This window comes from Ctenopharyngodon idella, chromosome 17, assembly GCF_019924925.1.
Source record: "Ctenopharyngodon idella isolate HZGC_01 chromosome 17, HZGC01, whole genome shotgun sequence".
Taxonomy (NCBI): Eukaryota; Metazoa; Chordata; class Actinopteri; order Cypriniformes; family Xenocyprididae; genus Ctenopharyngodon; species Ctenopharyngodon idella.
This window is the reverse complement of record NC_067236.1, coordinates 1,521,911-1,549,163: the sequence shown is the minus strand read 5'-3', so window position 1 is coordinate 1,549,163 and position 27,253 is coordinate 1,521,911. Positions and strand designations below refer to the sequence as shown.

Genomic DNA, 27,253 nt, shown 5'->3' with positions numbered 1-27,253 from the left:
GATTCCCTCTGGCTTTCCCTCCCTTCCTCTGTGCTGGGATTGTGGTGCTCCGGAGTGAGCAGAAATCTATTTCTGTCCCTATGTATATTCCTCTCCGGCTGCTGCCATTGCCAGCAGCGTGTTGTCACGGTAATGGACATCAGCCCTCAGCCAATCAACACACACGTGTTTATGCCAAGAAACATGATCATTTTCCAGTTACTTCCCACTGCTCTTGTGAGTAAGAGTATTGTAGCATTGCCTAACAGAGAGAAGTCAGTGTAAAACAGGACTCTTGGCAGTCACACACTGAGGATGGGAACCTGACCTGAGGGAAATGAATGGGTTTGAATGAGAAGATCTGGCCAGGTGAGAGAGTTAGCATGGAAATTGAACTAAAATATGATCTGGATAATGTGAAGGCTTTTTATCCTGGTACACGTATGGACTTTTGGTTGCTGTTGATGCTCTGGAGACCCAGCAGATGTTGTGTTTGGGTTTATTAATAGTTTTTCAGTAATTCATGAGTAAAACAACTGTGGCATAATATTGGTAATCCGAGGTGGTATTGGTCAATAGAGCTTGCATGGGCATGTTTGGACATGCGTTCATTCTATCTAGACATGTTATAATGGTTTTGATCATGATGATGTAGTCATATGATTCTAGTCTTTCTTGCTCACTTGAATGGAAGCCTATTGTTGGGTTTCACTGTAAAATAGCACTTAGCATGTGTTGCCATGGTGATCACAGAACACTGTTCATCAGAATAACATTGAGAGACTCAAGGCATTTATTTCAAATCTAAAGCTTGTGACCTTCTCTAGTCTGAGAAATACTGAGAAGATGCACTGTGAGGACTGAAAACGTACAGTTGTTGCATTGCATAAATCATAAATAGATCACCTAAAAATGAAAATCCTGACATTTGCTCCAAACCTCTAAAATGAACAACAACAACAAAAAAACACCATTACAAAATCATAACAGTAATGTATATGCCTTGTGCACTATAGACTTCTGAATTGCTTCAATTAAGTCAAATGCGTTGTGTGGGGAATAGGCTGAACTTTAAGTCATTTTTAGTTTAGTCATTCATTTTAGTTCTCCATTCCATATACTGGTGCATCATATTTGCTTACTTTTTTTGAGCTAAACAAACTAATAATAAATAAACTAATACATTATTCAAAATTCAAATCAAAAGCTGTATCTGTCAACATTATTTACCTGAACTGACATGAACTAACAATGAGCTCTTGTATTTTGATTAACTGATGCTAATAAAGATACAATAAATACTGAAACAAATGAAATGCTCATTGTTAGTTAATTTTAGTTAATGCATTAAAGGGTTAGTTCACTCAAAAATGAAAATTTCTGTCATTAATTACTCACACTCATGTCGTTCCAAACCCGTAAGACTTTCGTTCATCTTCAGAACACAAATAAGAACACATCTTCAGAACACATAGGTCTTTTTGATGACTGTCTCTCCATTGACAGTCTACGCAACTACCACTTTCAAGCCCCAGAAAGGTAGTAAAGACATCATTAAAGTAATCCATGTGACTCCAGTAATTTAAACTAAATTTTATGAAGCAACGCGAGTGCTTTGTTTGTGCAAAAAACAAACAAACATGCAACGCAGCAACGTCTGCTCTCACGTCAACACAACATGCCTGCGTCATAGCCATGTCTATGGAGGGACAGAAAGCTCGCAGATTTCATCAATAATATCTTAATTTGTGTTTCGAAGATGAACAAAAGTCTTACGGGTTTGCAACGACATGAGGGTGTCACAGTTGGTGTTGCAGTATTAATCGCATGACGAAGGAGATATCTTCAATAACATTTAATGGAACACTAGGAACAAGGAACAGGAAAATCACCAGGAAATTATACCACAAACACCATGTAACTTAAACAATACAGGACAAAGACTGGACTGAAACTGAAGGCTTAAATACACAGCAAACAAGGGGAGACTAAATTAACAAGACACACCTGAACTGAGGACATTAATTAATCTGTAACCAAGACAACAAACAGGCAGGCACACGAGGAGAACTGAAACAATTTACAAACTAGAAAACTGACTAAGAAACTAAAGACAGGGAAAAAGCATGAAAACAGAACAAAAACAAACTCAAAACGTGACAGTATGCCCCTCCCAAAATGGTGCATCCTCGCACCATAAGAAACTGAAGACAGGGAAAAATCATGAAAACAGAACAAAAACAAACTCAAAATGTGACAGTATGCCCCTCCCAAAATGGTGCGTCCTCGCACCATATGAGATAGTCTAACAGAGGAGGGTGGGCGGGGGCTTGGGAGGAGGGCGTGGAACACACTAAAAAAGTCCAAGGGGTGAGAGGTGGGGGTATGGCGGAGTCTGGAGCTGACTCGGGGACTGGAGCGGAGTCTGGAGCTGACTCGGGGACTGGAGCGGAGTCTGGAGCCATCACTGGACTCTGGTCAGGGGCAGGAGTCATCACTGGACTCTGGTCAGGGGCAGGAGCCATCACTGGACTCTGGTCAGGGGCAGGAGCCATCACTGGACTCTGGTCAGGGGCAGGAGCCATCACTGGACTCTGGTCAGGGGCAGGAGCCATCACTGGACTCTGGTCAGGGGCAGGAGCCGTTGTGTGGGTGGCCCAAACACACACAATTGCTAGTGTCATTATAGACATTATAACGTCCTCTGGGCTATGAATGGGCTCAGGGACTGGAGCAAACACAGGAACTGGACTGTGGTCGAGGAAGGGAGTCGCCTCTGGACTCAGGAAGAAGAAGGCAGTCGCCTCTGGACTCAGGACGAAGACGGGAACCCTCACTGGACTGAGGTCAGGGACTGGAGCCATCATAGGACTGTGGTCAGGGACTGTATCCTGGACGAGGAAGAGATTCATAGCCGTGGCGGCTGCCATCTTGACCGAGGGCTCAGGCGTGGCTCATGGATGGTGGCCATCTTGGGACGAGGCTCTGGGATGACGACCATCTTGCAACGAGGCTCATCATTTTCTGTTTGAGGTCCTGTATTCTGTCATGGCTGGTATTGCAGTATTAATTGCACAACGAAGGAGATATCTTTAATAACATTTAATGGAACACTAGGAACAAGGAACAGGAAAATCACCAGGAAATTATACCACAAACACCATGTAACTTAAACAATACAGGACAAAGACTGGACTGAAACTGAAGACTTAAATACACAGCAAACAAGGGGTTAACGAGACTAAATTAACAAGACACACCTGAACTGAGGACACTAATTAATCTGTAACCAAGACAACAAACAGGCAGGCACACGAGGAGAACTGAAACAATTTACAAACTAGAAAACTAAGAAACTGAAGAGCATGAAAACAGAACAAAAACAAACTCAAAACGTGACAGAGGGTGAGTACTTAATGACAGAATTTTCATTTTGGGTGAACTAACCCTTTAAGTTAACTAAAGTTTACTAATACGACTTTATTGTTACCAGCTATTGTATGACTTCAGATATGGACTAGCCTACTTTAAAGGTGTCTTCCCCCTTATGGAGCTTTGTTTCTATGAAGAGCTGTGTGAATATTCTTCAAAATTTTAAAGATTTTTTTGTTCCATTGAAAATATAACAGCATACAGTTTTGGAACAAAATGGAAATGAATAAGGATACAATTATACATACAATTCCTTTAAAGATCTATTTCTAGAGTACCGCAATCTACTGTTACTGGATTAAAACCATTGAAAAAAGTGCTTAATATCAAACCAAGCACATTTTTAGGTTACCTGGGTGAAAGATGTATGCAATTTTACAGATTCTCATCTATTCTGTGTGCTGTAAGGGGGTTTAGTGAGCATGTGATGTCACAGGAGCAGGAGGGTTACTTGAGGATGCCTGTTGGCCTATTGAATACCCACTTATGTGAGACAAAGAACGTGCAGCAGAAATAGTCGTTTAGTTGCCATGGGAACATTCCTCATTTCTGCACAACACATGCGTGGTGAGTGACATTTACAGTATAATTTCCAGATCAAGGCCATTTGCATATGGCACACTTTTAGTGCAATTATCAAACCTTTGTGGGGCTGATAGGAATCTGCACATACTTGATGAAAATGATGATTAATCAGTTAACGACAGGGTATTAGGGGCGAGATTTTCTAAACAGGGCAAATTAGCATGAGAGTGCAATCCCATAAAAGCTCAGATGGGAGTGGAAAGTTCTGCGCATGATCTACTGACGACGCGCACATTAAAGAACACAGACGCAGCCGGATCATTTCCATAATGACCAACGCAATCTACCAAGAGCAGCGCAAATTAGCGTCTGGGTTAAGACATGCTTTTTTGGGCAGTAAATAATGGAAGAAAAACCAAAAAATTGACTAGCGCAAACCTTAGTAAATCACCTTGTGTGATTCATTTAAATACACCCCTCCCATAAATTTTGCATCTGAAAGGGAAACTCCTATAAATGCATATGCAATAAGGTCAGCTGCAAAAATAACCCTGTTCATGCTTTTTCAGTGCTACTTTCCCCCTGCATGTCTTTAGTAAATCCTGACGGTAGTTTTTTAACACCAAAAGAGGGTTTGCGCTGGCGCAAGGTGTTAGCAAATCTGGCCCTAGATCTTTAAATATGTAAACATGGCATGCAGAACAAGAAATATTAATAAATGCACATTTATGTTTCTGACAGAAAGCATTGTAAAGCGCATGTTATTTATATATGTGTTTATGTACCCTACTGTTCAAAAGATTTTTTTTCTTTCAAAAAATAAATACTTTACTTTCACTAATAAGTGACTTTTATAATGTTACAAAATATTTCTATTTCAAATAAATGCTGTTCCTTTGAAGTCTAGACTCATCATCCTGAAAAATTGCATCACAGTTTCCACAAAAATATTGCGTAGCACAACTGGTTTTAAGATTGATAATAATAAATGTTTCTTGAGCAGTAAATCAGCATATTAGAATGATTTCTGAAGGATCATGTGACACTGAAGACTGGAGTAATGATGTTGAAAATTCAGCTTTGATCACAGGAATAAATGACATTTTAAAAATATGTTCAAATAAAACAGAAAAATGTAATATTATTTTACGAGAGAGAGAGAGAGAGAGAGAGAGAGAGAAAGAGAGAGAGAGGCATTGCAGCTTTCTGTACTCTGCATTAAGTATACTGTGGAATGGCCCTGAAATGGCTGATCCTCCACAAGCATTGAAGGTCAAGTCTCTCGTCTCTCTATAAATATGATGGTCTGTCCCAGCGGGTCCTCCTGCTCGGCTTTTCCACTGTCTAAGGCACATGAGTCTGCTGACCAGCGGAAATCTGCACATTTGCATGTGATTTGATAGTGTGCAAACGTTCCTCCTCCAATGGCTGGCCGTGTCACAGTGATGAATTACTGCATCTGTGAAAATAAATAAACTGTTCTTCAGGACTGCTTCTGTACTAATCATGCTTCACATAAACTGAACGTACACACAGTTTCCTGACTCAGCAAAAAAAAGCATTATTTAAGAATAGAGTGATAGTTGCCCATGCAAAACTTGTTGCACCATTGCTTGGGTGTTGCTATGCTGTTTCTAAAGTGCTTTGAGTGAGTTTTCAGCATGCTGCTATGTTGTTGCCAAAGTATATTGTGGGTAGTTGCTTGCTTGCCCAAATCTGGTACTTTGGCTCGGGTTCCCTTCTTCAATGCAAGTCTATGGGATTTATTTGTCGTTTTGTTTTGTTTTTTGTCCACAGATGACAATACACTGCAAAATATTATTCTCTTTCTCAGTATTTTGTCTTGTTTTCCAGTACAAATATATAAACATTCTCAAATCAAGATACTTAAGATGCAAAATGAATTGAAATATTAAGGTAACTAGGTAATTATTAAGATAACACTTTACAATAGGGTCTCATTTGTTAACATTAGTTAATGTATTATTAATAGTTAATAGAACTAATAGTGAGCAGTATATTTGGTACAGTATTTATTAAAGTTTGTTAATGTTAGTTAATAAAAATACATCTCTTCAATGTTTGTTGGTTAGTTCACAGTGCATTAACTAATGTTAACAGATAGAATGTTGGATTTTTTAAAAAATGTATTAGTAAATGTTGTAATTAATTTAACTAAGATTAGTAAATGCTGTAGAAATATTGTTCATTGTTAGTTCATGTTAACTAATATAATACGAAACCTTATTGCAAAGTGTTACCGATATTAAGTTTTCTGAAACATCAAATGTAGTGAGTTTAAGTTTAAAACAAGAAAAATATCTGCCAGCGCGGTCAAAAAAAATCTTTAAAGACCAACTTTGGTGAAAATCAAGCTTTTAATGTTGTTTATATGTCTATGTGGTGTTTTTAATATGCTTTAAGACAAACAATGTGCAAATTCATATGTCAACACCATTGCTTAATATTTTCTTCTTAAAACTGCAGTGAACCAAAGACAGTCTCAAAAATGTGAAATCGTTGGTGTTTCTGACGTCACAAACTAGCTTGTAACCAATCACGTCAACGTGTGATTGTCAATGAGTGGATCTCTGAACTGGTGTGAGCGAGTGGAGGTGAGGCTAATTTGCATATTCAAAGAATTGCGTATACTAAATGAGGCAAGGGTTTAGAGTTACATCCAAGCTATTTTAAGGCATGAAAAAAAAAAAAAACGTTTAAATATGTCATTTTGGTGATCAAAGATGAGTTCTAAGGGATAAAATTGACTACAGGGGGATTTTAAAAACTTAATTTAATGAGAAAGCAAGTTTATTTTTCTGATATTTTTTTCTTGTTTTAAGCTTAATTTTGATAGATTTTTCAGAAAACAATTATGTGTTCAGTCTATAGGCACATAGTGTTTCTTTACAAAGTGACATCGCCAACTACTGGCCTGGCAGCAGAATACAGCGTTTTTAGTCGCTTTCGCGGATCCGTGTGAACGGGCATTGTTTTGACAAAGTTGTTGTCTGTGCACGAAAAATCTTTTCTGGTTTTAGTACATTGTTGTTGTTTAAACGTACCCTAAAAAAAAAAAAGTCATTTATCAAGACCCAAGATTTGAGAAATCATTCGTGTCCTGAAAACACATGGTGAAAAAATTCAATACTTTGGTATAATAACAAAGTTTTGGGTTTGATCAAATCACTAGCTCTGAGTATAAGCAATAGTAATAGTGGCGCTTGCTTTTGTAATACTGGAGAGCTATAATGTTACTTAATAGACTAAGTATCTGTACTGTATCATGTTATCCTGACCCCCTCCTCTCTTCTAATGCAACACCCAGTTGTCTTCCCCTGCTGTAACTTAAGATGATGGTCACGGCAGGTCAAGTATTTTTAGCTGTGTAAATTGTATTGTGTTGAAAGGTCAAGGTTACATGCCAATTGAGGTGTAGTGAGGATTTACTACCCTGAACAAGGGCTTACTTTCAGTTTCTTGTTTACTTAAAATTGTTTTAAAATGTCATATAAAAACTCTATCCACGATTGTTTCCATGACAATCTCTTTTGGACGTCAGTTTGGATAAAAGCATCTGCTAAATGCATATAAATTATGTTATTCATTTGGAAATGACTAGATCTTGAAAAGGGGCACACAGAAATTCATGATGTCATGATAACTGAGAGGAATTCATGATGTCAGCATAAAGGAATGTTGTTTCAGAGCTGAAGCAAATTAGAGTGTAACAGTTGGGTTCCGAAAGTAAAATTCCTATTCATTTTCTCCATAGGGGTATTCATTTTTAACAATAACATAATATACATTTAAAGTCCCCCTGTAGTCAATAATTTTATCCCTTAAAACTCATCTTTAATCACCAAAATAACATATTTAAATGTTTCTTTCTGGTGAAAAAAAATTATTCATGCCTTAAAATAGCTTGAATTCACCCTTGCTTCATTTAGTATATGCGGATCTATGAATATGCTAATTAGCCCCGCCTCCACTCACTCACTCAGCAATGGTGTTGACTTATGAATTTGCACATGGTTTGTCTTAAAGCATATTAAAAACATGACATAGAGATATAAACAACACTAAAACCTTGATATATATCAATAATAAACCTAAAATACATTGTTTAAATCAATAATTTTATATTTCTCCATCGTTTTCAATTCTTTAAAGAATACTTTTTAACAATCCCTATAGGAAAAATTAATGGAAAAATACTTCCAGAACCAAGGTCACTGAAAAAGTGGATGGCCACTCTATTACATTTTGATGAAAGATTATGAATGCAGACGTGGTTTTAAAATAATGTACATCAATAAATAATGTAAAGTAAAACCACAAGCATGTATATTAAAACAGCAAATGCCAGTTATGATTTCGTTTTGACAGTGCTGCTGATAATATATCGCACTCATGAGCTACATGGCTAATGATAGTTGGCTTTGCAACTATCAGGACTTTCAGTTCCAGTTGTACATAGCCTAATGCCGTGTTCAGAATATCGTACTAGCATACTACTTTTAGCTATACTGTATATTGCAGAAATAGTAAGAGTATGCAATTCTATGCACAGCTTGAATCTATTATATTTCAGTGCAGTTTAGGTTTTGATTTATTCTATGCTAAACCCTTCTGCTTTCAGTACCTTTTCACAAGCAGTAAGACAGCAGCATGGCCATTCACTTCTCCTTTGTGCTGATGCAAAAGTGGCCTCAAATGTGGGCCGTTGCATAACCCTTCACAGGGTCCCTTTTCTATTTTTGTTCCTGGATACGCGTCTCAGTGAGGTATTTTCTGTGGCGACTCGCTTACATCTGTAGGTCTTCTAATGTACTCTCATTGAGCAAGACATGGATGACTGTTACGACTTATTCCTGGCACATTTGTCTTTTTTTTAAGGTGATGTACAGCAATACGGGAAACAGGAATTATGAGAACATCTGCATTTGACTGGAGACATTGGACAAGGCTGAATCTGGACACCAGGTTTGTAGGTTGATGGCAATCAGTGTGTTGTACGTCTTACTGGGACTCAAAAGCAGGTGACTCGTCAAAGTCGGTCCTTGACTGCTCTGCTTTTTTGAAGTACGATAAGCTCTTCTATGTGCCTGCTATAGTTTTAAGATGCAACACAGCTGTATTTCATGAGATGCCAGGCATTCCGCTGGGTAGTGATGCCATGGGGGGCTGATATGACGTAATGGCATTCTCTGGAGTCTGGTTATATTTTCCCGCCTCTGGCTTTGATATATGTTCTTCTGGTTGTTGTTGTAGTGTGGATGCTTTAATGCAGATGCATGTGTGATCATCTAAAGGATGATCGAAGGTCAAACTTGGATACTTCTATTATGTTCACGATTACAGATGAATTTCGATGTTGTTCTTAAATGATGAATTCACATCGTGTTACTTTGACAGATTTAATGTGATTATTGCCTCGTGTCTGAATACTGAATTCTGTGGCACCATTGACACTTGTCAGCCCAGTTTTTAAAGGTGCATTTAGCCTCTGACAGGTTTATCCACCATACTCCTCCTTCAATGTGTTGAGGACAATGCAGGATTGAGATTGACCTTGAAAAAAGCACATTTGATCGCTGTTTTGTCATTCCTATATCAACTCTATTCTCCAGATAGACAGGCTGTTTAGATACTAACTTGACCCGTGGGAAACATTTGACTTCATTGTAGACCATGTCAAGGTTCGGTTTTAGCTTTTATAGCCTGGCAGAGCTTGATATTTCTTCTCTGATGGCTTTAGAGTTTGAATGTCCTAATTAAGAGGTTTGAACCAGATAACCTTATGTAACCTCATTATACACACTCTGATGTATGCAGATGGTAGTTATATTTGCATGTCTTCTCAAACTGTGTAGACAGAGAGGTGGTACAAGTTGCAATATTATTGTTTTATATTCTGTTCATATTGTGGCACTAACTGTTGACTTATTTGAACAGTAAAATTTTAACTTTAATGTAATGGAATTTGGTCAGACATTTGTCTTGTGTTGCATAACAGATGTAGATACATAGTAGAGTTCATTCACTAGTCTTTAGGCTCTCTTTACATTCTACAGGCTACTTGACATGTTGTATATATGTTTGGTTGATGAGGTACAGAGTCATTAAACCAGCCCGTAACCACTGTATACTGCCTAATATTCAAAATAGTGGATCAATAGGGGTTTATCAATAGTAGGTCTTTTACATTTGTTCCCCTGAATCTTGAGCATTTTGATACATCCTTACATTTAACATTTGCAAGATTGTATAGCACTTTTTTCTGACCCAGTACATTCAGGAGAACTTTGCATTGTTTTGGCCCCTAATGTTTTTTGTTTCAGCATTTTGTAACAAAGTGTGAATGGTGCTTTATTGTACTTCTTACTTGGGGCCATTTTAATGTTTTTGAAAGAAGTCTCTCACCAAGGATGCCTTTATTTGATCAAAATACTGTAAAAACAGTATTATTGTTAAACATTTGATAAAAAATATATTTATGTAATAATAATAATAATAATAATAATAATATAATAATAATAATAATAACATATAAATATATAATATATAAATATATAATATATATATATATATATATATTTAAAGTGTAATTTATTCCTGTGATGGCAAAGCTGAATTTTCAGCATCATTACTCCAGTCTTCAGTGTCACATGATCCTTCAGAAATCAGTCTAATATGCTGATTTGCTGCTCAAGAAACATTTCTTATTATTATCACCTTGATTTTTTTTTTTTTTTTTTCAGGATTTTTAAATAGAAAGTTAAAAAACATTTATTTGAAATAGAAAATAGAAATCTTTTGTATTATTGTAAATGTCTTTTATTGTGAAGGGTCAATTTAATGCATTCTTGCTGAATAAAAGTATTAATTTCTTTCAAAAACATTTACTGAAACTTTTTAACGATAATGTATATTATTCAGTTATTGATATTCATTCATACTTCAGGATTAGCCTCTTGGTTGATTTTTTTTTTTTTTTTTTTTTTTTTTTTTTTCTCTGAATAGCAACAACAACATTCCAAATAGAGATTAGAGTGCAGAATGATTGATGGTGTTACACAGATAAATTGTATTGTCTTTCACCCCCTTATTATGCTTGCACGGCCGTGTACTTGTTGTACTTGTAGTTTTGGTTAATTCTCTAATGGAGGAATTCCTGACCTTACAGTTTGGGACGACCTTCACATCAATCACAAACCTCAGAAAGACAGAGATGGTGCTGGCACACTGCCTTCAGAAACACTCTACTCAGGGCATGGTAAGTTTATGGGCCATTTTAACTTGAAGATGGCTTTTGTACTTGTTTCATGAATAAGTGTTTTAACATTTCATTACACTCCTCAAGTTATACTTCACTATACACTAACTGAAACATTTTGAATTTGTTTGCTGATAACATGTTTTTTCCTGTTTGCAGACAATTTGGATGTGGTGCCCAGGACTATATGTATATAGAGATGGAGACCATTTTTAAACAACTTGACTGAACCATACTCTTGAACATATGAAAAAAGGATTATTTCATCATTTTTGAAAATGATGCTGTTGGACTGACTGCTATACAATCATAGGGAACTGTTTAAAGCACGTGAAGGATTAAACTTCCAAGTTAAGAGAGAAACTTTAATCGAAACAAGACCATGATCGTTGTCACAAAACCAAGGGCAATGTAGCAACTGTAGTTAGCAAATCCTTATTATGGAGGCTGCTAAAACCTCAGGTGAAGCGGAATGTTCCGAACAGATTATCAGTTTCAAAGATGATGAAAAACACTTGCCATCTGAGATGACCCAAAGAGGCCAATCCTCTGGCTCAGAGGACAAAATAAGACTTGTGGAGCAACCCCAGACCCCAGCTGTAAGTCCATCTCCTAGTATGGAGTCACAGGTCCTTGCTTCAGGAAATATTCTTACCTCAAAATCTCGAGAACAGTGTCACATCCAGCTCAGGAGGAAGAACGTTCCTCTACCAAACAAACGATATCTTCAGTCGGAATATGAGCTGCTGTCAGAGGGCCTTCACAAAAAGGAGCAGAAATCTGTTAAAACTGGGAAGTATGTATGCCAGTATTGTGGGAGAGCTTGTGCCAAACCCAGCGTACTAAAGAAGCACATCCGTTCTCATACTGGCGAACGACCATATCCGTGTATTCCTTGCGGTTTCTCATTTAAAACTAAGAGCAACCTGTACAAACACAGAAAATCTCACACCCATGCAGTGAAAGCAGGATTGGTTTCATTTTCAGAACAAGACAGCAAGAAAATGGATGAGGAGTTGACTGTGGCAGAGGGTGAGATGCGTTTTGATGCTGAGCAGAGCAGTGACACAGATGAAGAAGTTGTGGAGGACTTGTCCTTGGATACAACAAGCCATATCAAAGACACAGGGGGTTTCGTGCAAGAAAAAGGAGGGAAACTGGCAAAAAAGGAAGCAATGTGCTCTGCTCAGACTTCAGTCAAACAGGAAACAGGGTCATCAGGAAAAGTATCTTTATGGCAGTTCAGGGAAATGACGGCACCTGCGGCTATTGCTCAGGTAGAGCAAATGGTTGAATTCTCCTCCATCAAGCAAAGACTGGCACTTCGGCTTTCGGAGAAGAAAAGTCAAGACTCTGATCAGTCTCTTTCCCTGCCCAGTTCATACAGTAAAGGCAGCACTGATTCAGGATACTTCTCACGCTCTGAGAGTGCCGAGCAACAGTTCAACCAGTCGAGTGCAAGTGCCAAATCGTATCAAGAAATTATGTTTGGGAAATGTTATAAACCAACGACCAGGCCAAAGCAATCAATCACTGTACAAACGTGCATGACAGACATAAATGAAGCCACATCTAGCTTCATGATTACACTGAACAAAGGCATGATGCCTGGTGACACAGACTCCTCCATTCACAGAAGCAAAAAAGACCTAGTTCGATCAATAAAAATTGATTCAGAGTCCTTCCAAGAGGAAGATTACCAAGAATGTCAAAACCCTAGCTCTGACTTTCTGGAAACGGCATCAGACAGTAGTGTATTCTTGCGCAGTAATTCTCTTCCAACCTCATCCAATTCGAATCTAAATTCTCCAGAAGGGCTAAGAAGCAGTAATTCATTTGATGAGAGAATGACAGGTGCTGATGTCACATACCGGGGTGCAATGGGTATGAGGAGACTCATGCGGCAAGCCGCGTTTGAGCACTCTGCTAACGAAGGACATGCAGAATCAGACTGCTACGCTCATCTGGCTTGCAGCTTAAAATCAGACTTGAAAATTCACAGCATAGATGATTCCAAAATGGGTGCAGAAAACTGTCAAGAAACTGATCTATGCTCCATTTCTCCAAGCTATTTATCTGAAAATTCTACAAGGAAACGAAGAAAAGACAAAAATGTCATGGAGGAAGAAGACTTTCATATCCAAGTCAAGCCTTCTGGACACTCAGAGGAACCTGAAATAAAGCAAACTACTTTAGATACTGCCTATTCTGAGACTGAGAGAAGGGCTGGCAGCAATGTTATCTCTGTCATTCAGCACACAAATTCATTAAACAGACTAAACTCTTCAGAAAAGCAGAGTGATGTTAGATCACATCCCTTAGAAAAAATTGTCACTTACAAATTCATGGAAAAGGAGCATAGCATGGAGGGACACAGAACAGAAGGAGTAGACTGGCAATGGGGAAGCAGCAGTTTTCTGCACCAGAAACTTCATATGCCACCATCTCAGCCTAGTATCCAAGTTCCAGAGATTAGAGTAACTGTGGAGCCTGACAGACCGGAAAAGGTTCTGGATGTAGGAGTCAAGCAGAAGGAAAAACCCATTGAAGAGTTCCAGTGGCCACAGAGGAGTGAAACTCTGTCACAGTTTCCAATGGAGAAACTACCACCCAAAAAGAAACGCTTGAGATTAGCAGAGATGGAATGTTCTTCTGGAGAATCTAGTTTTGAATCTGCTTGCACAAGTCTGTCCAGAAGCCCGAGTCAAGATAGCAATTTGTCTCACAGCTCAAGTTTTTCCCAGTCCCTCGACAGAGAGGAGACCCTTAACCTTGTGTCCCATTCCAACCCAGATGAGTTTAATAAGCCTTTGGAGTTCTTATCTGTGCCAGGAAGTTCACAGAGTCATCACAGAGAGATGAGACGTTCTGCTTCAGAGCAGGCACCCTATAAATTACCTTCGGAGGTTCCAGAATTTCGAAGCAAGTCTTTTGATTATGGCAGTCTTTCTCCTTCATTGACATCTAGGCAGGAGGAAGTTAAAGAGCGTAGAAGGGCCTTCTTGGTTAGGCAGGTATCATTAAGTGGTGAACCCGAGACGCAAGGTGGCACAGTGTCAGATGAAATGAGCAAGAGAACAAACTCACCAAGCAAACCATTTGCACCTGAGGGATCCATTGAGAAAATGACGTACTCTTCGATTTCCGGTAGTCCTTTTCCACAACACAAACAATATAGCCCAGTGCAAGCCTCATCTCAATATGCTAAACCAAATGTTTGCAATGTTCATGACATGGATAGTGTAATGCTTCTAATTAAGAAAGAACCTGAAGAATCCAATGCATCTGAATCTTATATTAACTTAAGAAAACCCCAGGAAGATTGTTCCCAGAGTTTAGGCAATGTTTTGTCAACGATAGCAGTGCTTTCACAAGCTCAGCAAGCATTAGCCAGTCAAAGCACATCTAGCTTGTTAGTTCCTGTCAGAATTCAGATGCAAGTACCATCTTATGGAAACATAACGTACACTAGCATATCTCATATTCTGGATTCTCAAACAAACAATCCTATATCATGCATAGAACACAAAACATCCTCCTGTCAAAGTCTTGCCATTGTCATGACACAAAATAACGTAGGTTGTGAACTATCTTCAGTATCAGGGCACCCTAGGCGACTACTGCGCAGCCCGCAGGCATCACCAGCAAAGCTTAATACAGGCATACCTCTATCATTAACCTCCAAAACCATCTCAACTACAGAGGCCCCCAGTGGTGGAGCAAACAAGCGCATGCTCTCGCCTGCAAGTAGCATCGAACTCTTCACTGAAGCAAAACAGCAAAAGCGAGTCAAAGATGAGAACATTTATGGCCAGATTGTTGAAGAGCTTAGTGCTGTTGAGTTAGGAAATCTTGAAGGTGAAAAAAAAAGTCACAAGAAAGGTTTCCAATCAGAAAGCACCCCAGAGCCATGTGAGCCCACTGAGGTGGTAGATATGGATGATGCCAGCCAAAACATTTACAGTAATCCAAAGTTACAGTTTTCTGCCAGAATTCCTCAAGACGCTGCTATGATGGAGTGTAAACCAACATCTGAACACATGATAGCTAGTTATCGTTTTGGTTCTAGTATAGGTGCAATGCCCTCTGCAATCACTGGTGCTTTACTGTTCTCCAAGTTTCCAGGTCTTCACACTACTACTTGTGTGAGCTGGTGCTATCTCAACTCCACTAAGCCAAATAGCACCCAAACAGTCGCACATTTCTCGGAGTATGCCTCATGGTTTGTGAGATGCCATAACCCTAACCCACCCGATCTTAGCACTGGGATGGTTCTTGCTCTTCTCCGATCCAAACAGGGGAGGCAGAATGCTATTTATTCAATCGCTACCATGCATCAGCCTGGAGTACTTGTGACCTCCACTCCCTGGAGACCGAAGCAAGAACAAGTATGTTACCTGTTGTTGGTTTTTGCTGATTTGCCATTTGCGGCTATGCTATATTTACCTTTATGATGATACCATAGTTATTTAGCCATCTGTTACAAAGAGTCTGTTGTGGTATTGCAGGTAACTCCAGACTACAGAGAGGAAGATACAAAACAGGATGTGAGGATAAGAGACATAAGCCAGAGGTGCAAATCTTTACGAGAGGACGTTGCATCTACCATACGGCAAGCAGAACCAGTTCGTGTGAAGATTTTTGAAGGAGGGTATGGATATGTACTTTGATAATGCTAATGTTGATATGTGACTGTAGAAATGCCCCCTAATGAAAGTGTTCTTTTTTTCTTTTTTTGTTGTTTATCAGGTACAAGTCTAATGAGGAATATGTGTATGTGAGGGGCCGTGGTCGGGGAAAGTATATATGTGAAGAGTGTGGAATTCGTTGTAAGAAGCCAAGCATGCTCAAGAAACACATACGAACGCACACGGATGTGCGACCCTACATGTGCAAGTGCTGCAACTTTGCTTTTAAAACTAAAGGTTCGTTTTACCATGATCACATTTAAGCTTAACTGCAAAAGATTGGGATAGAAAGTAACCCCTGTCTTTTTTTTTTAGGGAATCTCACCAAGCATATGAAGTCAAAAGCTCACATGAAAAAATGCCTTGAACTTGGAGTTTCACCCACAGCTATGGACAATACAGAGGATGCTGGTAGGAACTTTACTTCTTCTGCAGCGCTGGCAGTAGTATCACTAAGTAGCAGAGCTTTTAGTTTAACTACATTTGTTAGAAGCAAAGTGTTAGCATTGCTATAAATGTGAAAAATCTTTGTAGGAAATAATTTTATTGATTAAGTAGTTGATTCTCTTTGACGATGCTATAGCTTTACAGTAGAAAACTACTTTTTCATGCAGTTGTAAAATATAGCTTTCAGTCTAGCTCAGTTCATTTTTCTGTAGAATAGTTGCTAGCCTACAGTAGCAAATCTTATAGCAAATAATTAATTCTAACATGACATCCAAACTAGTTATGAACACCCCTAAATGTAAGAAAAATGCGCTAATTTTCATTTTCTGATCTTACTGCTTCTGTAGATGACACCCAGAAGTCCTCTGGCATCATGCCATTGGAAACAACCATTAAACATCAGTTCTCAGATGTGGAAGACTCTGATGGGGTCGATGATGATGAACCAGACGATGATGAAGATGATGAATGTGATGGTGATTCTACACCAAAAACGCTGTCCAGAAGCACAAGTCCTCAGTCCTATGCAGTCAACAAGCCATGTCTGTCTGGCTGTCTCCCTAAACACTTTGACCCAAACCGCAATCTACCGAAGGAACAGCTTGAAGTTTCCTCTCAGAGTCTTGAGGATGATCTGACCTTTGAGCAGTCCAGCAGCTCCTTTGAGTCTTGCCCACCTCACCTGCTGTCGCCTTGTTGGGATTCACCTCGCCAGCGGTACATATCCCCAAGAGGTAATCTCTCGCCGCAATGTCACCCGTTGTCATGCCGTGATTTGTCTCCTTTAAGAGCCATTTCTCCAAGGAGAGATCTGAGCATCAGAGGGGATTTTTCACCCGTCCGGCAGCTGTCACCTGTAAGACCTACAGGTTCAGACCCATCGGGACAGCGAGCACAGTCTCCGCTGGGTCGACAAAAAGGGGTGCTCAGGGCCGTGTCTCCACGGAGGGGGTCTTATCAGCACAGGACCCTCATGGATCCAGGAAGGAGTGTGAGATTTCAAGCTTCTCCCCTTAGACCAATCATCGGAGTTCACTCAGACACGGGAATGGTATGCTTTTACGTTCACATTTATGCATTTGGCAAACAATTTTATCCAAAGTGACTTGCATTGCATTCAAGGTACACATTTTTAACAGTTATTGCTTTCCCTGGGAATTGAACTCATGATCTTGGCATTGCTAATGTCATGCTCTACTAATTGAATGATTGCATTTTATGCATTTTGGAGACAAAAGTATACCTTATAATTTGTACTGTTAATTAATAGTTTTTATTTGTATCAGGAATATTAGTGAGGTCTAAAACCATAGAGTCTGTTTTTGTAAAAACAAAAGCATTTGTGCATATTTGTTTTTCTCTGAAACATATATGGGAAACTAACAACCTTTTTAGTCCTTTTGATAGCCATTGTCACTATTAACTTTTTCAAATGAAAATTTTTCAAAATAATGCTAGAATTTTTGGGTGAAAAAAGTACAGTGCAACTAAATGACATAACAGTATGAACAATTTTAAAACAAAAATTCACACAAAAACTACACCAATGCCTGTTTTTAATTCTCTGAAAATAGCTTGCATACCTGAATGAACTGGTCAGCACCATGAACAATATTCTTTTTTTCAGGATCAAGGGGATACTCCTCAGAATCTATATGTTCCTGTTGGCCTATGCAGCAGTAAGAATCTGTCCACAAACCTGCAGCCAGACATCTTCAGCCATTTGCCTTTGCACTCTCAAGGACAGGTGCCAACACCTGTTCCGATGATCCCTATTGGGGGGTTAAGAATGCCCTCCACGTCAATATCTGGTGCTGCTGGGGAGAGAAATTCACTCCCATCAATTCCACAGGGGAATATATTAGAAACGGCTAGTTCTGGCCGGACCTCAGCCCCTGTCCTAGATCCTGGAGTAGCGTACAGTGGAGAAATAGCAACCGCATCCTCTGGCCTTCAAAGCAAAGATGATAAGAAGGAGGAGAGCATCTACATCTGTGCAAAAGCTATTGCATCCCTCAGAATCACATCTGAAGATGCCACAGATAAACCACCTAAAAGCTGACTTTGTAAGCATTGTATAATCGCATTTAAAAGTAAAATGAAATCCAAGCTCAGACCAGAAACATACTTTATGCAAGTATTCAGTGAATGGTTGTGCTGAACATACTTTACGTGCGTTCTTGTGTTGCACTGGCGGTAACAAACTTCTATACTCAAGAGGGCGATAGAGTTACCTTTAAGTGTCTGTGCCATTAAACTGGATGTGTTATTATTCAGGTAGCTGCTGTAAACAAGCCAAGTTTAACAAATTTTAACTAACTTGCTCAGTAAAATTCTCAATAGGTGACCTGAAAGAGAACAATGACCCAGAGCGCCCCCTTGCAGCATTATAAATTGTGTCACATTTTGGAAGGTAAATATGCACAAAATCAAACTTGCTTAGAGTGTGTTTTTGGCCTTAGTCTGACCAAGGTTCTTTGGAGTTTTGGTAACGTAGGCAGAAACAAATAATACATAGAATATGCAGAACATGTTGCATTTTTTGTTCATTTCAATGCACATGCCATATTCTCTTTACCTGCCATACCACTTTTAACTATGTGTATAAGCTTCGTATTTACAACAATACATGCAAAAATATTAGATCAATATTTCATTAAAACTATTTTAATTGCAAATATGCGTTTCACAGGACAATTCAAACAATTCCTACAGGAAGTGCATCAAGTCCCAAGTATAATACTGATCGCAATTCTTACTGACATCGTCTTCATTGACTTCTGCTTGTGCCTTTTAAGAAGATGTTTGCATATCCCTCAAAGAGAGAAAGTCATTTGATGTACCCTGTTTATGCACTTAACAATAGTGGTGGTCATTAAGGTTAACTAATATGAGGTATTGTGGTTGCTTTTTGAGATTGCACTTATTACGTATGTTAACGTTTGCATATTGCATTAAGCTGTGCTACGACATTGCCTTGTATGCTGTTGTATATTTTTGCTGGCACCTTTATAACTTAACTGCATTATGTGTGTTCAAGATTATGAACCTAAAAGTGTTGAATATAAATTCTTTAAACAGCCCTTTTGTTTAAACCTTCTCCACCGTATAGTATTTTTCTAAATGTATCATACCTCGTTTCCTTTTAACTTTAGATTTTTCTGCACTTAAGCAAAGAAATGTCATTACAAGGCATTTTTAATATAGATCTGCGTATGACATCATATCATAATATAAAAAGTGATAAGTATTGTGCATTAAGATGACTATTTGAAGCACTTTCTAGCGAGCTGATAGACTGAATGCCGTGTCATCAATATTGGAGCTCTTTTGAATCATTTTAGATGATTTTTTTTTTTCATTGAATTAATCATATGACACAACATTCCAGTCACTGTTAAGTCAGTTATATGTTCACATACAAGCACACATACTTGCGTGTTCATACACACACATACATATTTACACAAACACACACACATAATCGCTATCATGTACTGTAATTACTTTTGAAGAGTGTCTTGTGTAGAAGTAAACAAAAATGAAATGGTATATTCGAAGGGATAGTTGCTTTTTCAGGGTTTTCTTGTCATCAGATGAAGGGGGTTTTGTCTGGTGAACTTGTCTGACTGTTTGAATGTATGAATTTTTAGCCTAAGTCATTTTAAATGTCTTTAAAGAAGTGCTATCTCATATTAAACATATTGATATCATATGAAGTAGAAGTCAGTTTATGGTATTTATATTAATAGTTTGAGTATTTAAAAATGCTGAGATGGTAAAGTTAAACTGAGTTTATACTGAAGGAACTTTCATGTCATGTTTACAGTATTACATATTAAAGATTTTGAGGTATCTAGTTTGAATTTATGGCATTTTAGAAGTTACAACTGTTATTTATCTTACGGACTGGTACATGGTCATCGTTTATAGAAGTTCATGAATATTTCTTTTGTTTTGCCCATAAAGGCAGCTGATTTCTTCTTATTTAATTGTTTGTTTTTGTTTTACTCTGATTACAAGATGTCCTTTAGAAAAAAAAAAAAACTGAAATTAAAGTTCTATCATAAAAACTTGTTGACAATGTTCTTACCTCAAAATGCAATATTCATATTAATTATAATAAACAAATCAGATGAATAAGGAAATGTAATTTCATTTAATTTTTTTTAAAATTTCAGTTTCAGATTAATGTTGTGCTTCTTTACCATATACAGTACTTTAACACATTACCATATGCTTCCTTTTGCATTATTTTGGTAACACTTTACAATAAGGTCTCATTTGTTAATGTATTCACTAACATTGAACTAACAATGAGCAATACATTTGATACAGTATTTATTCATCTTTGTGCTAAACTAATGTTAACAAATACAACTTTTGATCTTAATAATGTATTAAATGTTGAAATTATAAATAACTAAAATTAATAAATACTTGTTAACTAATGAATCTTTATTGTATAATATAATATAATATTATTATATAATAATTTCAGTGAAAGTTTACTTGTGAATGTTCTAATGAATTTAAGACTCCATAATATGTGGTCATGAGAGGTTAATGAAATTTAATGTTTGTAATGAAACATACAGCTACAATAATACATAATACAATAAAGTTTAATGAAAAAAGTGTTAAAAAACAACAGTCAGCATAAGCACTGATTATGTTAGAGAATCATAATAATAGTAAAGTGAGTCGATTATTATAGTGCAAAATATTTACAAACACTTATTTCTGCATCTCACAGTGTTTTATTCACAGTGAGGTAGAGAATAATGTAAACACCTGGATGGATGCCATGCAATCATATTTGATTAAATGAAAATGATTCTTTTACATTTGCATTCTTTTGTCTGTTATTCTCAAGTTTACGATTGTGATTGATTTGTTAAATAGCCCAGCCTTCTGCAGAGGATTTCAAAAATCTCAGCCATACACAGAATCAAGGTGATAATGGTGAAAATGTACATTGCACTGAGGAAGATGGTCTTTTCAAAGTGCTCCGGTACCATACACTTGGTGAAGTTAAATGTCTTCTCCAGTGAACTGGCGTCACAGAAGTACAGAGGATGAACCAGGAATCCAAAGAGGCGACTCTGGAGCCAGAATGCTGCCATCTCCAGGACAATTCGTAATAGTACAGAAATGATGTAGAACACTGTGTACTTTGGTTTTTCTAGAATATCCTCTTGATTTATGTTTTTATAGGCGGCATACAGATGAAACACAGCCCCTGGAACAAGAACCGTCACTAGCTGCAGGGCCCAAAACACCTGCAAAAAAAAAGAAAAAACCTTAACTTAACTGATGATGCATAGATTGGGGCTAGTTGTTAAATTTTTTTCCAACGAATATTTCAGGGTTATTTTTGTAAGCTTAAATTCTTGACTGAAAAGAATAAATAAATAATAGCAACTTGCACTGACATACTGTATCCTAAAATATGTCAGTGCCATTGTTTTGTCTCAAGATGCACAACAGAAATGTTTTTTTTTTCTTTCTTTTTTTTTTCTGAGGCACATTTATAAAAGCTACTTAAATGTCCTAATTGAAGTAATCAGGACATATCAAACAGCTCCTCCCCTCTTTTTAAAATAACCAATAACGTTTTGTTTACAACCAGAATTCCGGAAATGTTGGGACGTTTTTAAATTTGAATTAAATGAAAACTAAAAGACTTTCAAATCACACGAACCAATATTTTATTCACAATAGAACATAGATCACATAACAAATGTTTAACCTGAGAAATGTTACACTTTTATCCACTAAATGAGCTAATTTCAAATTTGATGCCTGCTACAAGTCTCGAAAAAGTTGGCACGGGGGCAACAAATGGCTGAAAAAGCTAGAAATTTTTAAAAGATTCAGCTGGGAGAACATCTAGCAACTAATTAAGTTAATTGATATCAGGTCTGTAACATGATTAGCCATAAAAGGGATGTCTTAGAGAGGCAGAGTCTCTCAGAAGTAAAGATGGGCAGAGCTGTGAAAGAGTGCATAAAAAGACTGTGGAATACTTTAAAAACAATGTTTCTCAACATCAAATTGCAAAGGCTTTGCAAATCTCATCATCTACAGTGCATAACATCATCAAAAGATTGAGAAACTGGAGAAATCTCTGTAAAGAACAAAGCCGAAGACCTTTATTGGATGCCCGTGGTCCTCAGACAATACTACATCACTCATCGGCATGATTGTGTCAATGACATTACTAAATGGGTCCAGGAATACTTCCAGAAACCACTGTCGGTAAACATAATCCGCCGTGCCATCTGCAGATGCCAACTAAAGCTCTATTATGCAAAAAGGAAGCCATATGTGAACATTGTCCAGAAGCGCTGTCGTGTCCTGTGGGCCAAGGCTCATTTAAAATGGACTGTTTCAAAGTGGAAAAGCGTTCTATGTTCAGACGAGTCCAAATTTGACATTATTATTGGAAATCATGGACGCCGTGTCTTCCGGGCTAAAGAGGAGGGAGACCTTCCTGCGTGTTATCAGTGTTCAGTTCAAAAGCCTGCATCTCTGATGGTATGAGGGTGCATAAGTGCATACAGTATGGGCAGCTTGCATGTTTTGGAAGACACTATGAATGCTGAAAGGTATATAAACGTTTTAGAGCAACATATGCTCCCCTCCAGATGACGTCTATTTCAGGGAAGGCCTTGTGTATTTCAGCAGGACAATGCAAAACCACATACTACAGCTATTACAACAGCATGGCTGCGTCGTAGAAGAGTCCGGGTGCTGAACTGGCCTGCCTGCAGTCCAGATCTTTCACCTATTGAGAAAAATACATCAAAGACAACCACGAACTCTTCAGCAGCTGGAAACCTATATCAGGCAAGAATGGGACCAAATTCCAACACCAAAACTCCAGAAACTCATAACCTCGATGCCAAGATGTCTTCACACTGTTTTGAAAAGAAGAGGAGATGCTACACCATGGTAAACATGCCCCCATCCCAACTATTTTGAGACCTGTAGCAGGCAACAAATTTGAAATGAGCTCATTTTGTGCATAAAATTATAAAATTTCTCAGTTTAAACATTTGTTATGTTATCTATGTTCTATTGTGAATAAAATATTGGCTCATGTGATTTGAAAGTCTTTTAGTTTTTTTCATTTTATTCAAATTTAAAAAACGTCCCAACATTTCCGGAATTCGGGTTGTATATCACAGCTCGGCCAGAGCCGTTGTGCTTGGTAAAACCTTCTAATCTCTAACCTTTTCTCCTCCTAATCTCCATATCACTTTAAAATATAGCATTCTGTGCAGAATTCAAATGTGTCCGATACATTTTGTGGTCTGCGGCGACTTGCAGATATGATCCGCTCTGTGCTATCGTGTCTCTGGACCAGAGCAGACTGTATGTGCGCTGCGGTTCGTGTGACACTAATGTGAAAACAGACTTCATTCTCCTCAATGGAAAGCATATTTACACTGTCTTAATCGTTCCCTATCCCCTGTATAGTGCACTATGTGCCATTCACCATGTAGAAAATAGTAAAGTGACAGATTTTAGACGCAGCTTCAGCATCTATTTAATAATGTTGGGGGCGGGACGCTTTAGATTCTAGAGAGCATTGATTGGACAGAAGATCAGATGAGAAGCTGAAGTCTGCGGTGATGTCATGAAAATCTGTGATCCATTTTAGTGGAAGTGAGAGACTGTAAGATTTGAATGCTTGTATCTCCTAAATGCGAATTTTGTCATTGTTTTGGAACACACCAGCTTATTCATAACCTTAAGGCTAACATATTCATATCCATATTCAAAAGCTTAAAAACTTAAATTTTGATTTCAGGGGGACTTTAAGCAGCACAACTGATTTCAACATGAATTCTGTTACAGGCAAGTTGAAGTGAAGCCTTGTGCAGTTTGTTTAAATCCAAAAAATATAAACAAATACAAGATAAACAGAGACTTGACTTGACTTGACCATGAAACAAACTGATTTAACAGCGAGTTAGCTACAAAGAACAAAGCTAGACAAGAGCCAAGGGTAACATAATGGCTATACAAGGGCCAATTACTAAACAAGGAACACATGAGAACAATCAAACAATGAACCAATGAGAAACAGGACACATGACCAGAACATAACACAGAAGGTGTGTTCGACATCAGCTGCGGCTAGATGTAACCGATCGCCGAGAGTTGCCGCATGCACTCAGGGAGGAGCTGAAAATGGACACTTTTTGCTTCCCGTAGTGACGCTCATGCTGTGTTTGCATACTTTATCACAGCTGAAGTGAAATAAATGTAATATTTGTCAAATATACAGATCTTTCAGGGACATTTCATTCAATACTCAGCAGATCAGAAGACCACTGGAGATTAGGAGGCCATGGAGGGGTAGAAGACCAAAAGACAGCACTCCTGACCGTGATATGGACAGTTTGTGACCAGCCTCTATGGCTGGGAGTATTATACCTCTCCCTCCCCCCATTAAGAGGCTCTGGCGTGGCGGCCGTGATGTGACAAGACTCCGGCTTGGTGACCATGATGTGACAAGGCTCTGGCATGGCAACCATGATGTGACAAGGCTCTGGTGTGGCAGCCTTGACGTGATGAGGCTCTGGCTTGGTGACTATGACGTGACGAGGCTCTGGCATGACGACCATGACGTGACGAGGCTCTGGCTTGGCGACCATGATGTGAAGAGGCTCTGCCTTGGCGACCATGACGTGAAGAGGCTCTGGCTTGGCGGTCATGACGTGACGAGACTCTGGCTTGGTGGGTCCTCAATAGTCCTATTTCCTTGCCATAAATGAAGAAGACAGACTGCTGGGTTCATTTTAGGTCTAGCTTTCTGTAACGTATCCACTGCAGGCAAGTCGAAGTGAACCCATGTGCAGTTTATTTAAATCCAAAAACATGCACAAATACAAGATAAACAGAGATTTGACTTGACATGACCATGAAACAAACTCACCTAACAGTGGGTTTGACAGAACAAAACTAGAAAAGAGAAAATGGTAACATGAGGGCTATACGTACTCAAAGGGCTAATCACTTAACAAGGAACACCTGTGAACAATCAAACAATGAACTAAGGAGAAACAGGACACATGACCAGAACAACCAATCAGAACATGACACATAAACATGAGAAACACATGACAAGAACACAAGGGAAACAGGAACCAAACTACAAAATAAAAGACATGAAACATTAAACATAAAACGCAAAACCAAATGTGACAAATTCTCCTTTGCCATCACAGAAACTATTAAAGGGTTAGTTCACCCAAAAATGAAAATTCTGTCATTAATTGCTCACCCTCATGTCATTCCAAACCCGTAAGACTTTCGTACATCTTCTGAACACAAATGAAGATCTTTTTAATGAAACCTGAGAGCTTTCTGTCCCTCCATTGATAGTCTACGCAACTACCACTGTCAAGCCCCAGGAAAGGTAGTAAAGACATCATTAAAATAATCCATGTGACTCAAGTGGTTTAACCTCAGTTTTATGAAGCGACACAAGTGTTTTATTTGCACATAAATAATAAATTACCACTTTATTTTACAAATTATTAATCTCCAACATGTGTTCACGCAACAGCATCTGCTCTCGCATCAACATGCACCAAAGTACTCACGTCGCTTCGTCATTTGCTGTCATGGACCAATTATGTTCAGCTGTGCACTCATCAATCACCATTATTATCACCTGTATGTTTAGTTCTGTTTCAGTCTAGCTGTCAGGTGTCATCAATGTTATGTTGTGTTGCTTCGTTCTCTTGGATTTACCTGTGGATACTATTAAATACTATTTGAACTATTCATCTTCGTCTTCATGCCTTCATTTGCAGCTCACCTGTGATAATTTACCTTTCTGGGGGTTGAAAGTGGTAGTTGCTTAGGCTGTAAGTGGAGGGAAAGAAAGCTCTCAGATTTCATTAAAAAGTTCTTCATTTGTGTTTTGAAGATGAACTATTTTGGTGAACTAACCCTTTAATTATTCCAGACTTTTGACTGGAAGTGTATAAAAATAAGTAAATAAAATGCCCCAATAAGAGCAAAAATAGAACAAACGTAATAAGAAACAAAAATGGATAAGGTAGCATACAAATACTTTGGAGAATTGTAGTTTTTGAGATACAGCTCTTCCTGTAAATCTTACACTCCATTAAAACATTCCATCTTCAGATTTTCAGTTGCATATGCATTTAGCAGATGCTTTTATACAAAATCAAAAAAAGCAATTTGTCAAAGAGACAACAATATTCATAACATACAATGCCTGGTTTTATTAAGAAGCAAGCAAGAGAAGAGGAGAAATGCAGTGTACTGTAAGTGCATTTACAAATACATTTATGCATTCAGCAGGTGCTTTTATCCAAAACAGATATTTTTTACCTGAGGCGTTACAGGTCTGAACTGATTGTAACAGAAGAGGTTGATCTCTCTTCTGTCGGGGTCACAGCTAAAGTGAAGGGCCTCATTCCCATAAACTGCAAATCCCAGAACACCCAGGAAGAACATGCGCACAGAGCCAAAAAACAGGGTGTGGAATTGACCAATCACAGTTGGAGGCCGGAGCTATAAAAAAAAAAAACAGTGTTGTGAATTATAAGACAAAGTAACTCTGAAAATAAAGAAGATCTCTACTTAATATGTACGCCAAAATACACGTACAATAATATCATTTAATGATGACAACTGAGACAAATAAACAGCTGAAATCAAATGTTTACTCAAAATTCACCCCCCCCCCCCCACACACACACAAATCTTTTATCACTAGTTTGAACTAGTTTAAAATCTAATATAATCAATGCAGAGAACTGAACTTGATTCCTTGATTTTGCAAAAAAAATAATAAAACATCTATCTTACTTACGCATCCCTCATAGAAGTTCTTGATGTAGTTTAAGGACAT

At 38.1% G+C, this 27,253-nt stretch overlaps 2 protein-coding genes across 9 annotated transcripts; one reads left to right on the top strand and one right to left on the bottom strand.

Annotated features, from left to right (window-relative positions):
- Positions 1-204: 204 nt before the first annotated feature.
- On the top strand, positions 205-20,065 carry hivep2b (HIVEP zinc finger 2b). 8 transcript variants are annotated; one of them, XM_051868635.1, is made up of 10 exons: positions 2,357-2,735; positions 2,766-3,384; positions 8,836-8,922; positions 11,126-11,215; positions 11,375-15,603; positions 15,724-15,866; positions 15,965-16,140; positions 16,219-16,314; positions 16,698-17,401; positions 17,978-20,065. In XM_051868635.1, exons 5-10 carry the CDS (start codon positions 11,656-11,658, stop codon positions 18,410-18,412), a joined length of 5,502 nt encoding a protein of 1,833 aa, XP_051724595.1. In that variant the 5' UTR covers positions 2,357-2,735; positions 2,766-3,384; positions 8,836-8,922; positions 11,126-11,215; positions 11,375-11,655; the 3' UTR covers positions 18,413-20,065. The 8 variants fall into 8 exon arrangements, with proteins under 8 accessions (XP_051724600.1, XP_051724596.1, XP_051724595.1 ...); XM_051868636.1 differs by lacking the exons at positions 2,357-2,735; positions 2,766-3,384 and adding an exon at positions 211-348; XM_051868638.1 differs by lacking the exon at positions 8,836-8,922.
- LOC127498123 (gap junction epsilon-1 protein) lies at positions 18,452-27,253 on the bottom strand. The gene is made up of 3 exons (XM_051867109.1): positions 27,215-27,253; positions 26,731-26,913; positions 18,452-21,632 (listed from the first exon to the last, which is right to left on the bottom strand). Exons 1-3 carry the CDS (start codon positions 27,251-27,253, stop codon positions 21,228-21,230), a joined length of 627 nt encoding a protein of 208 aa, XP_051723069.1. The 3' UTR covers positions 18,452-21,227.

Bases quoted from the DNA above. Each gene is read 5' to 3' on its own strand.
- hivep2b (XM_051868640.1), top strand. From the start codon at position 11,656: ATGGAGGCTGCTAAAACCTCAGGTGAAGCGGAATGTTCCGAACAGATT. The intron at 15,604-15,723 runs GTATGTTACCTG...GTGGTATTGCAG, and splicing joins GGAGACCGAAGCAAGAACAA to GTAACTCCAGACTACAGAGA. The intron at 16,141-16,218 runs GTTCGTTTTACC...TTTTTTTTTTAG, and splicing joins CTTTGCTTTTAAAACTAAAG to GGAATCTCACCAAGCATATG.
- LOC127498123 (XM_051867109.1), bottom strand. From the start codon at position 27,253: ATGTCCTTAAACTACATCAAGAACTTCTATGAGGGATGC. The intron at 26,914-27,214 runs GTAAGTAAGATA...TTTTTTTTATAG, and splicing joins AGAACTTCTATGAGGGATGC to CTCCGGCCTCCAACTGTGAT. The intron at 21,633-26,730 runs GTAAAAAATATC...TTTTTTTTGCAG, and splicing joins TCAGACCTGTAACGCCTCAG to GTGTTTTGGGCCCTGCAGCT.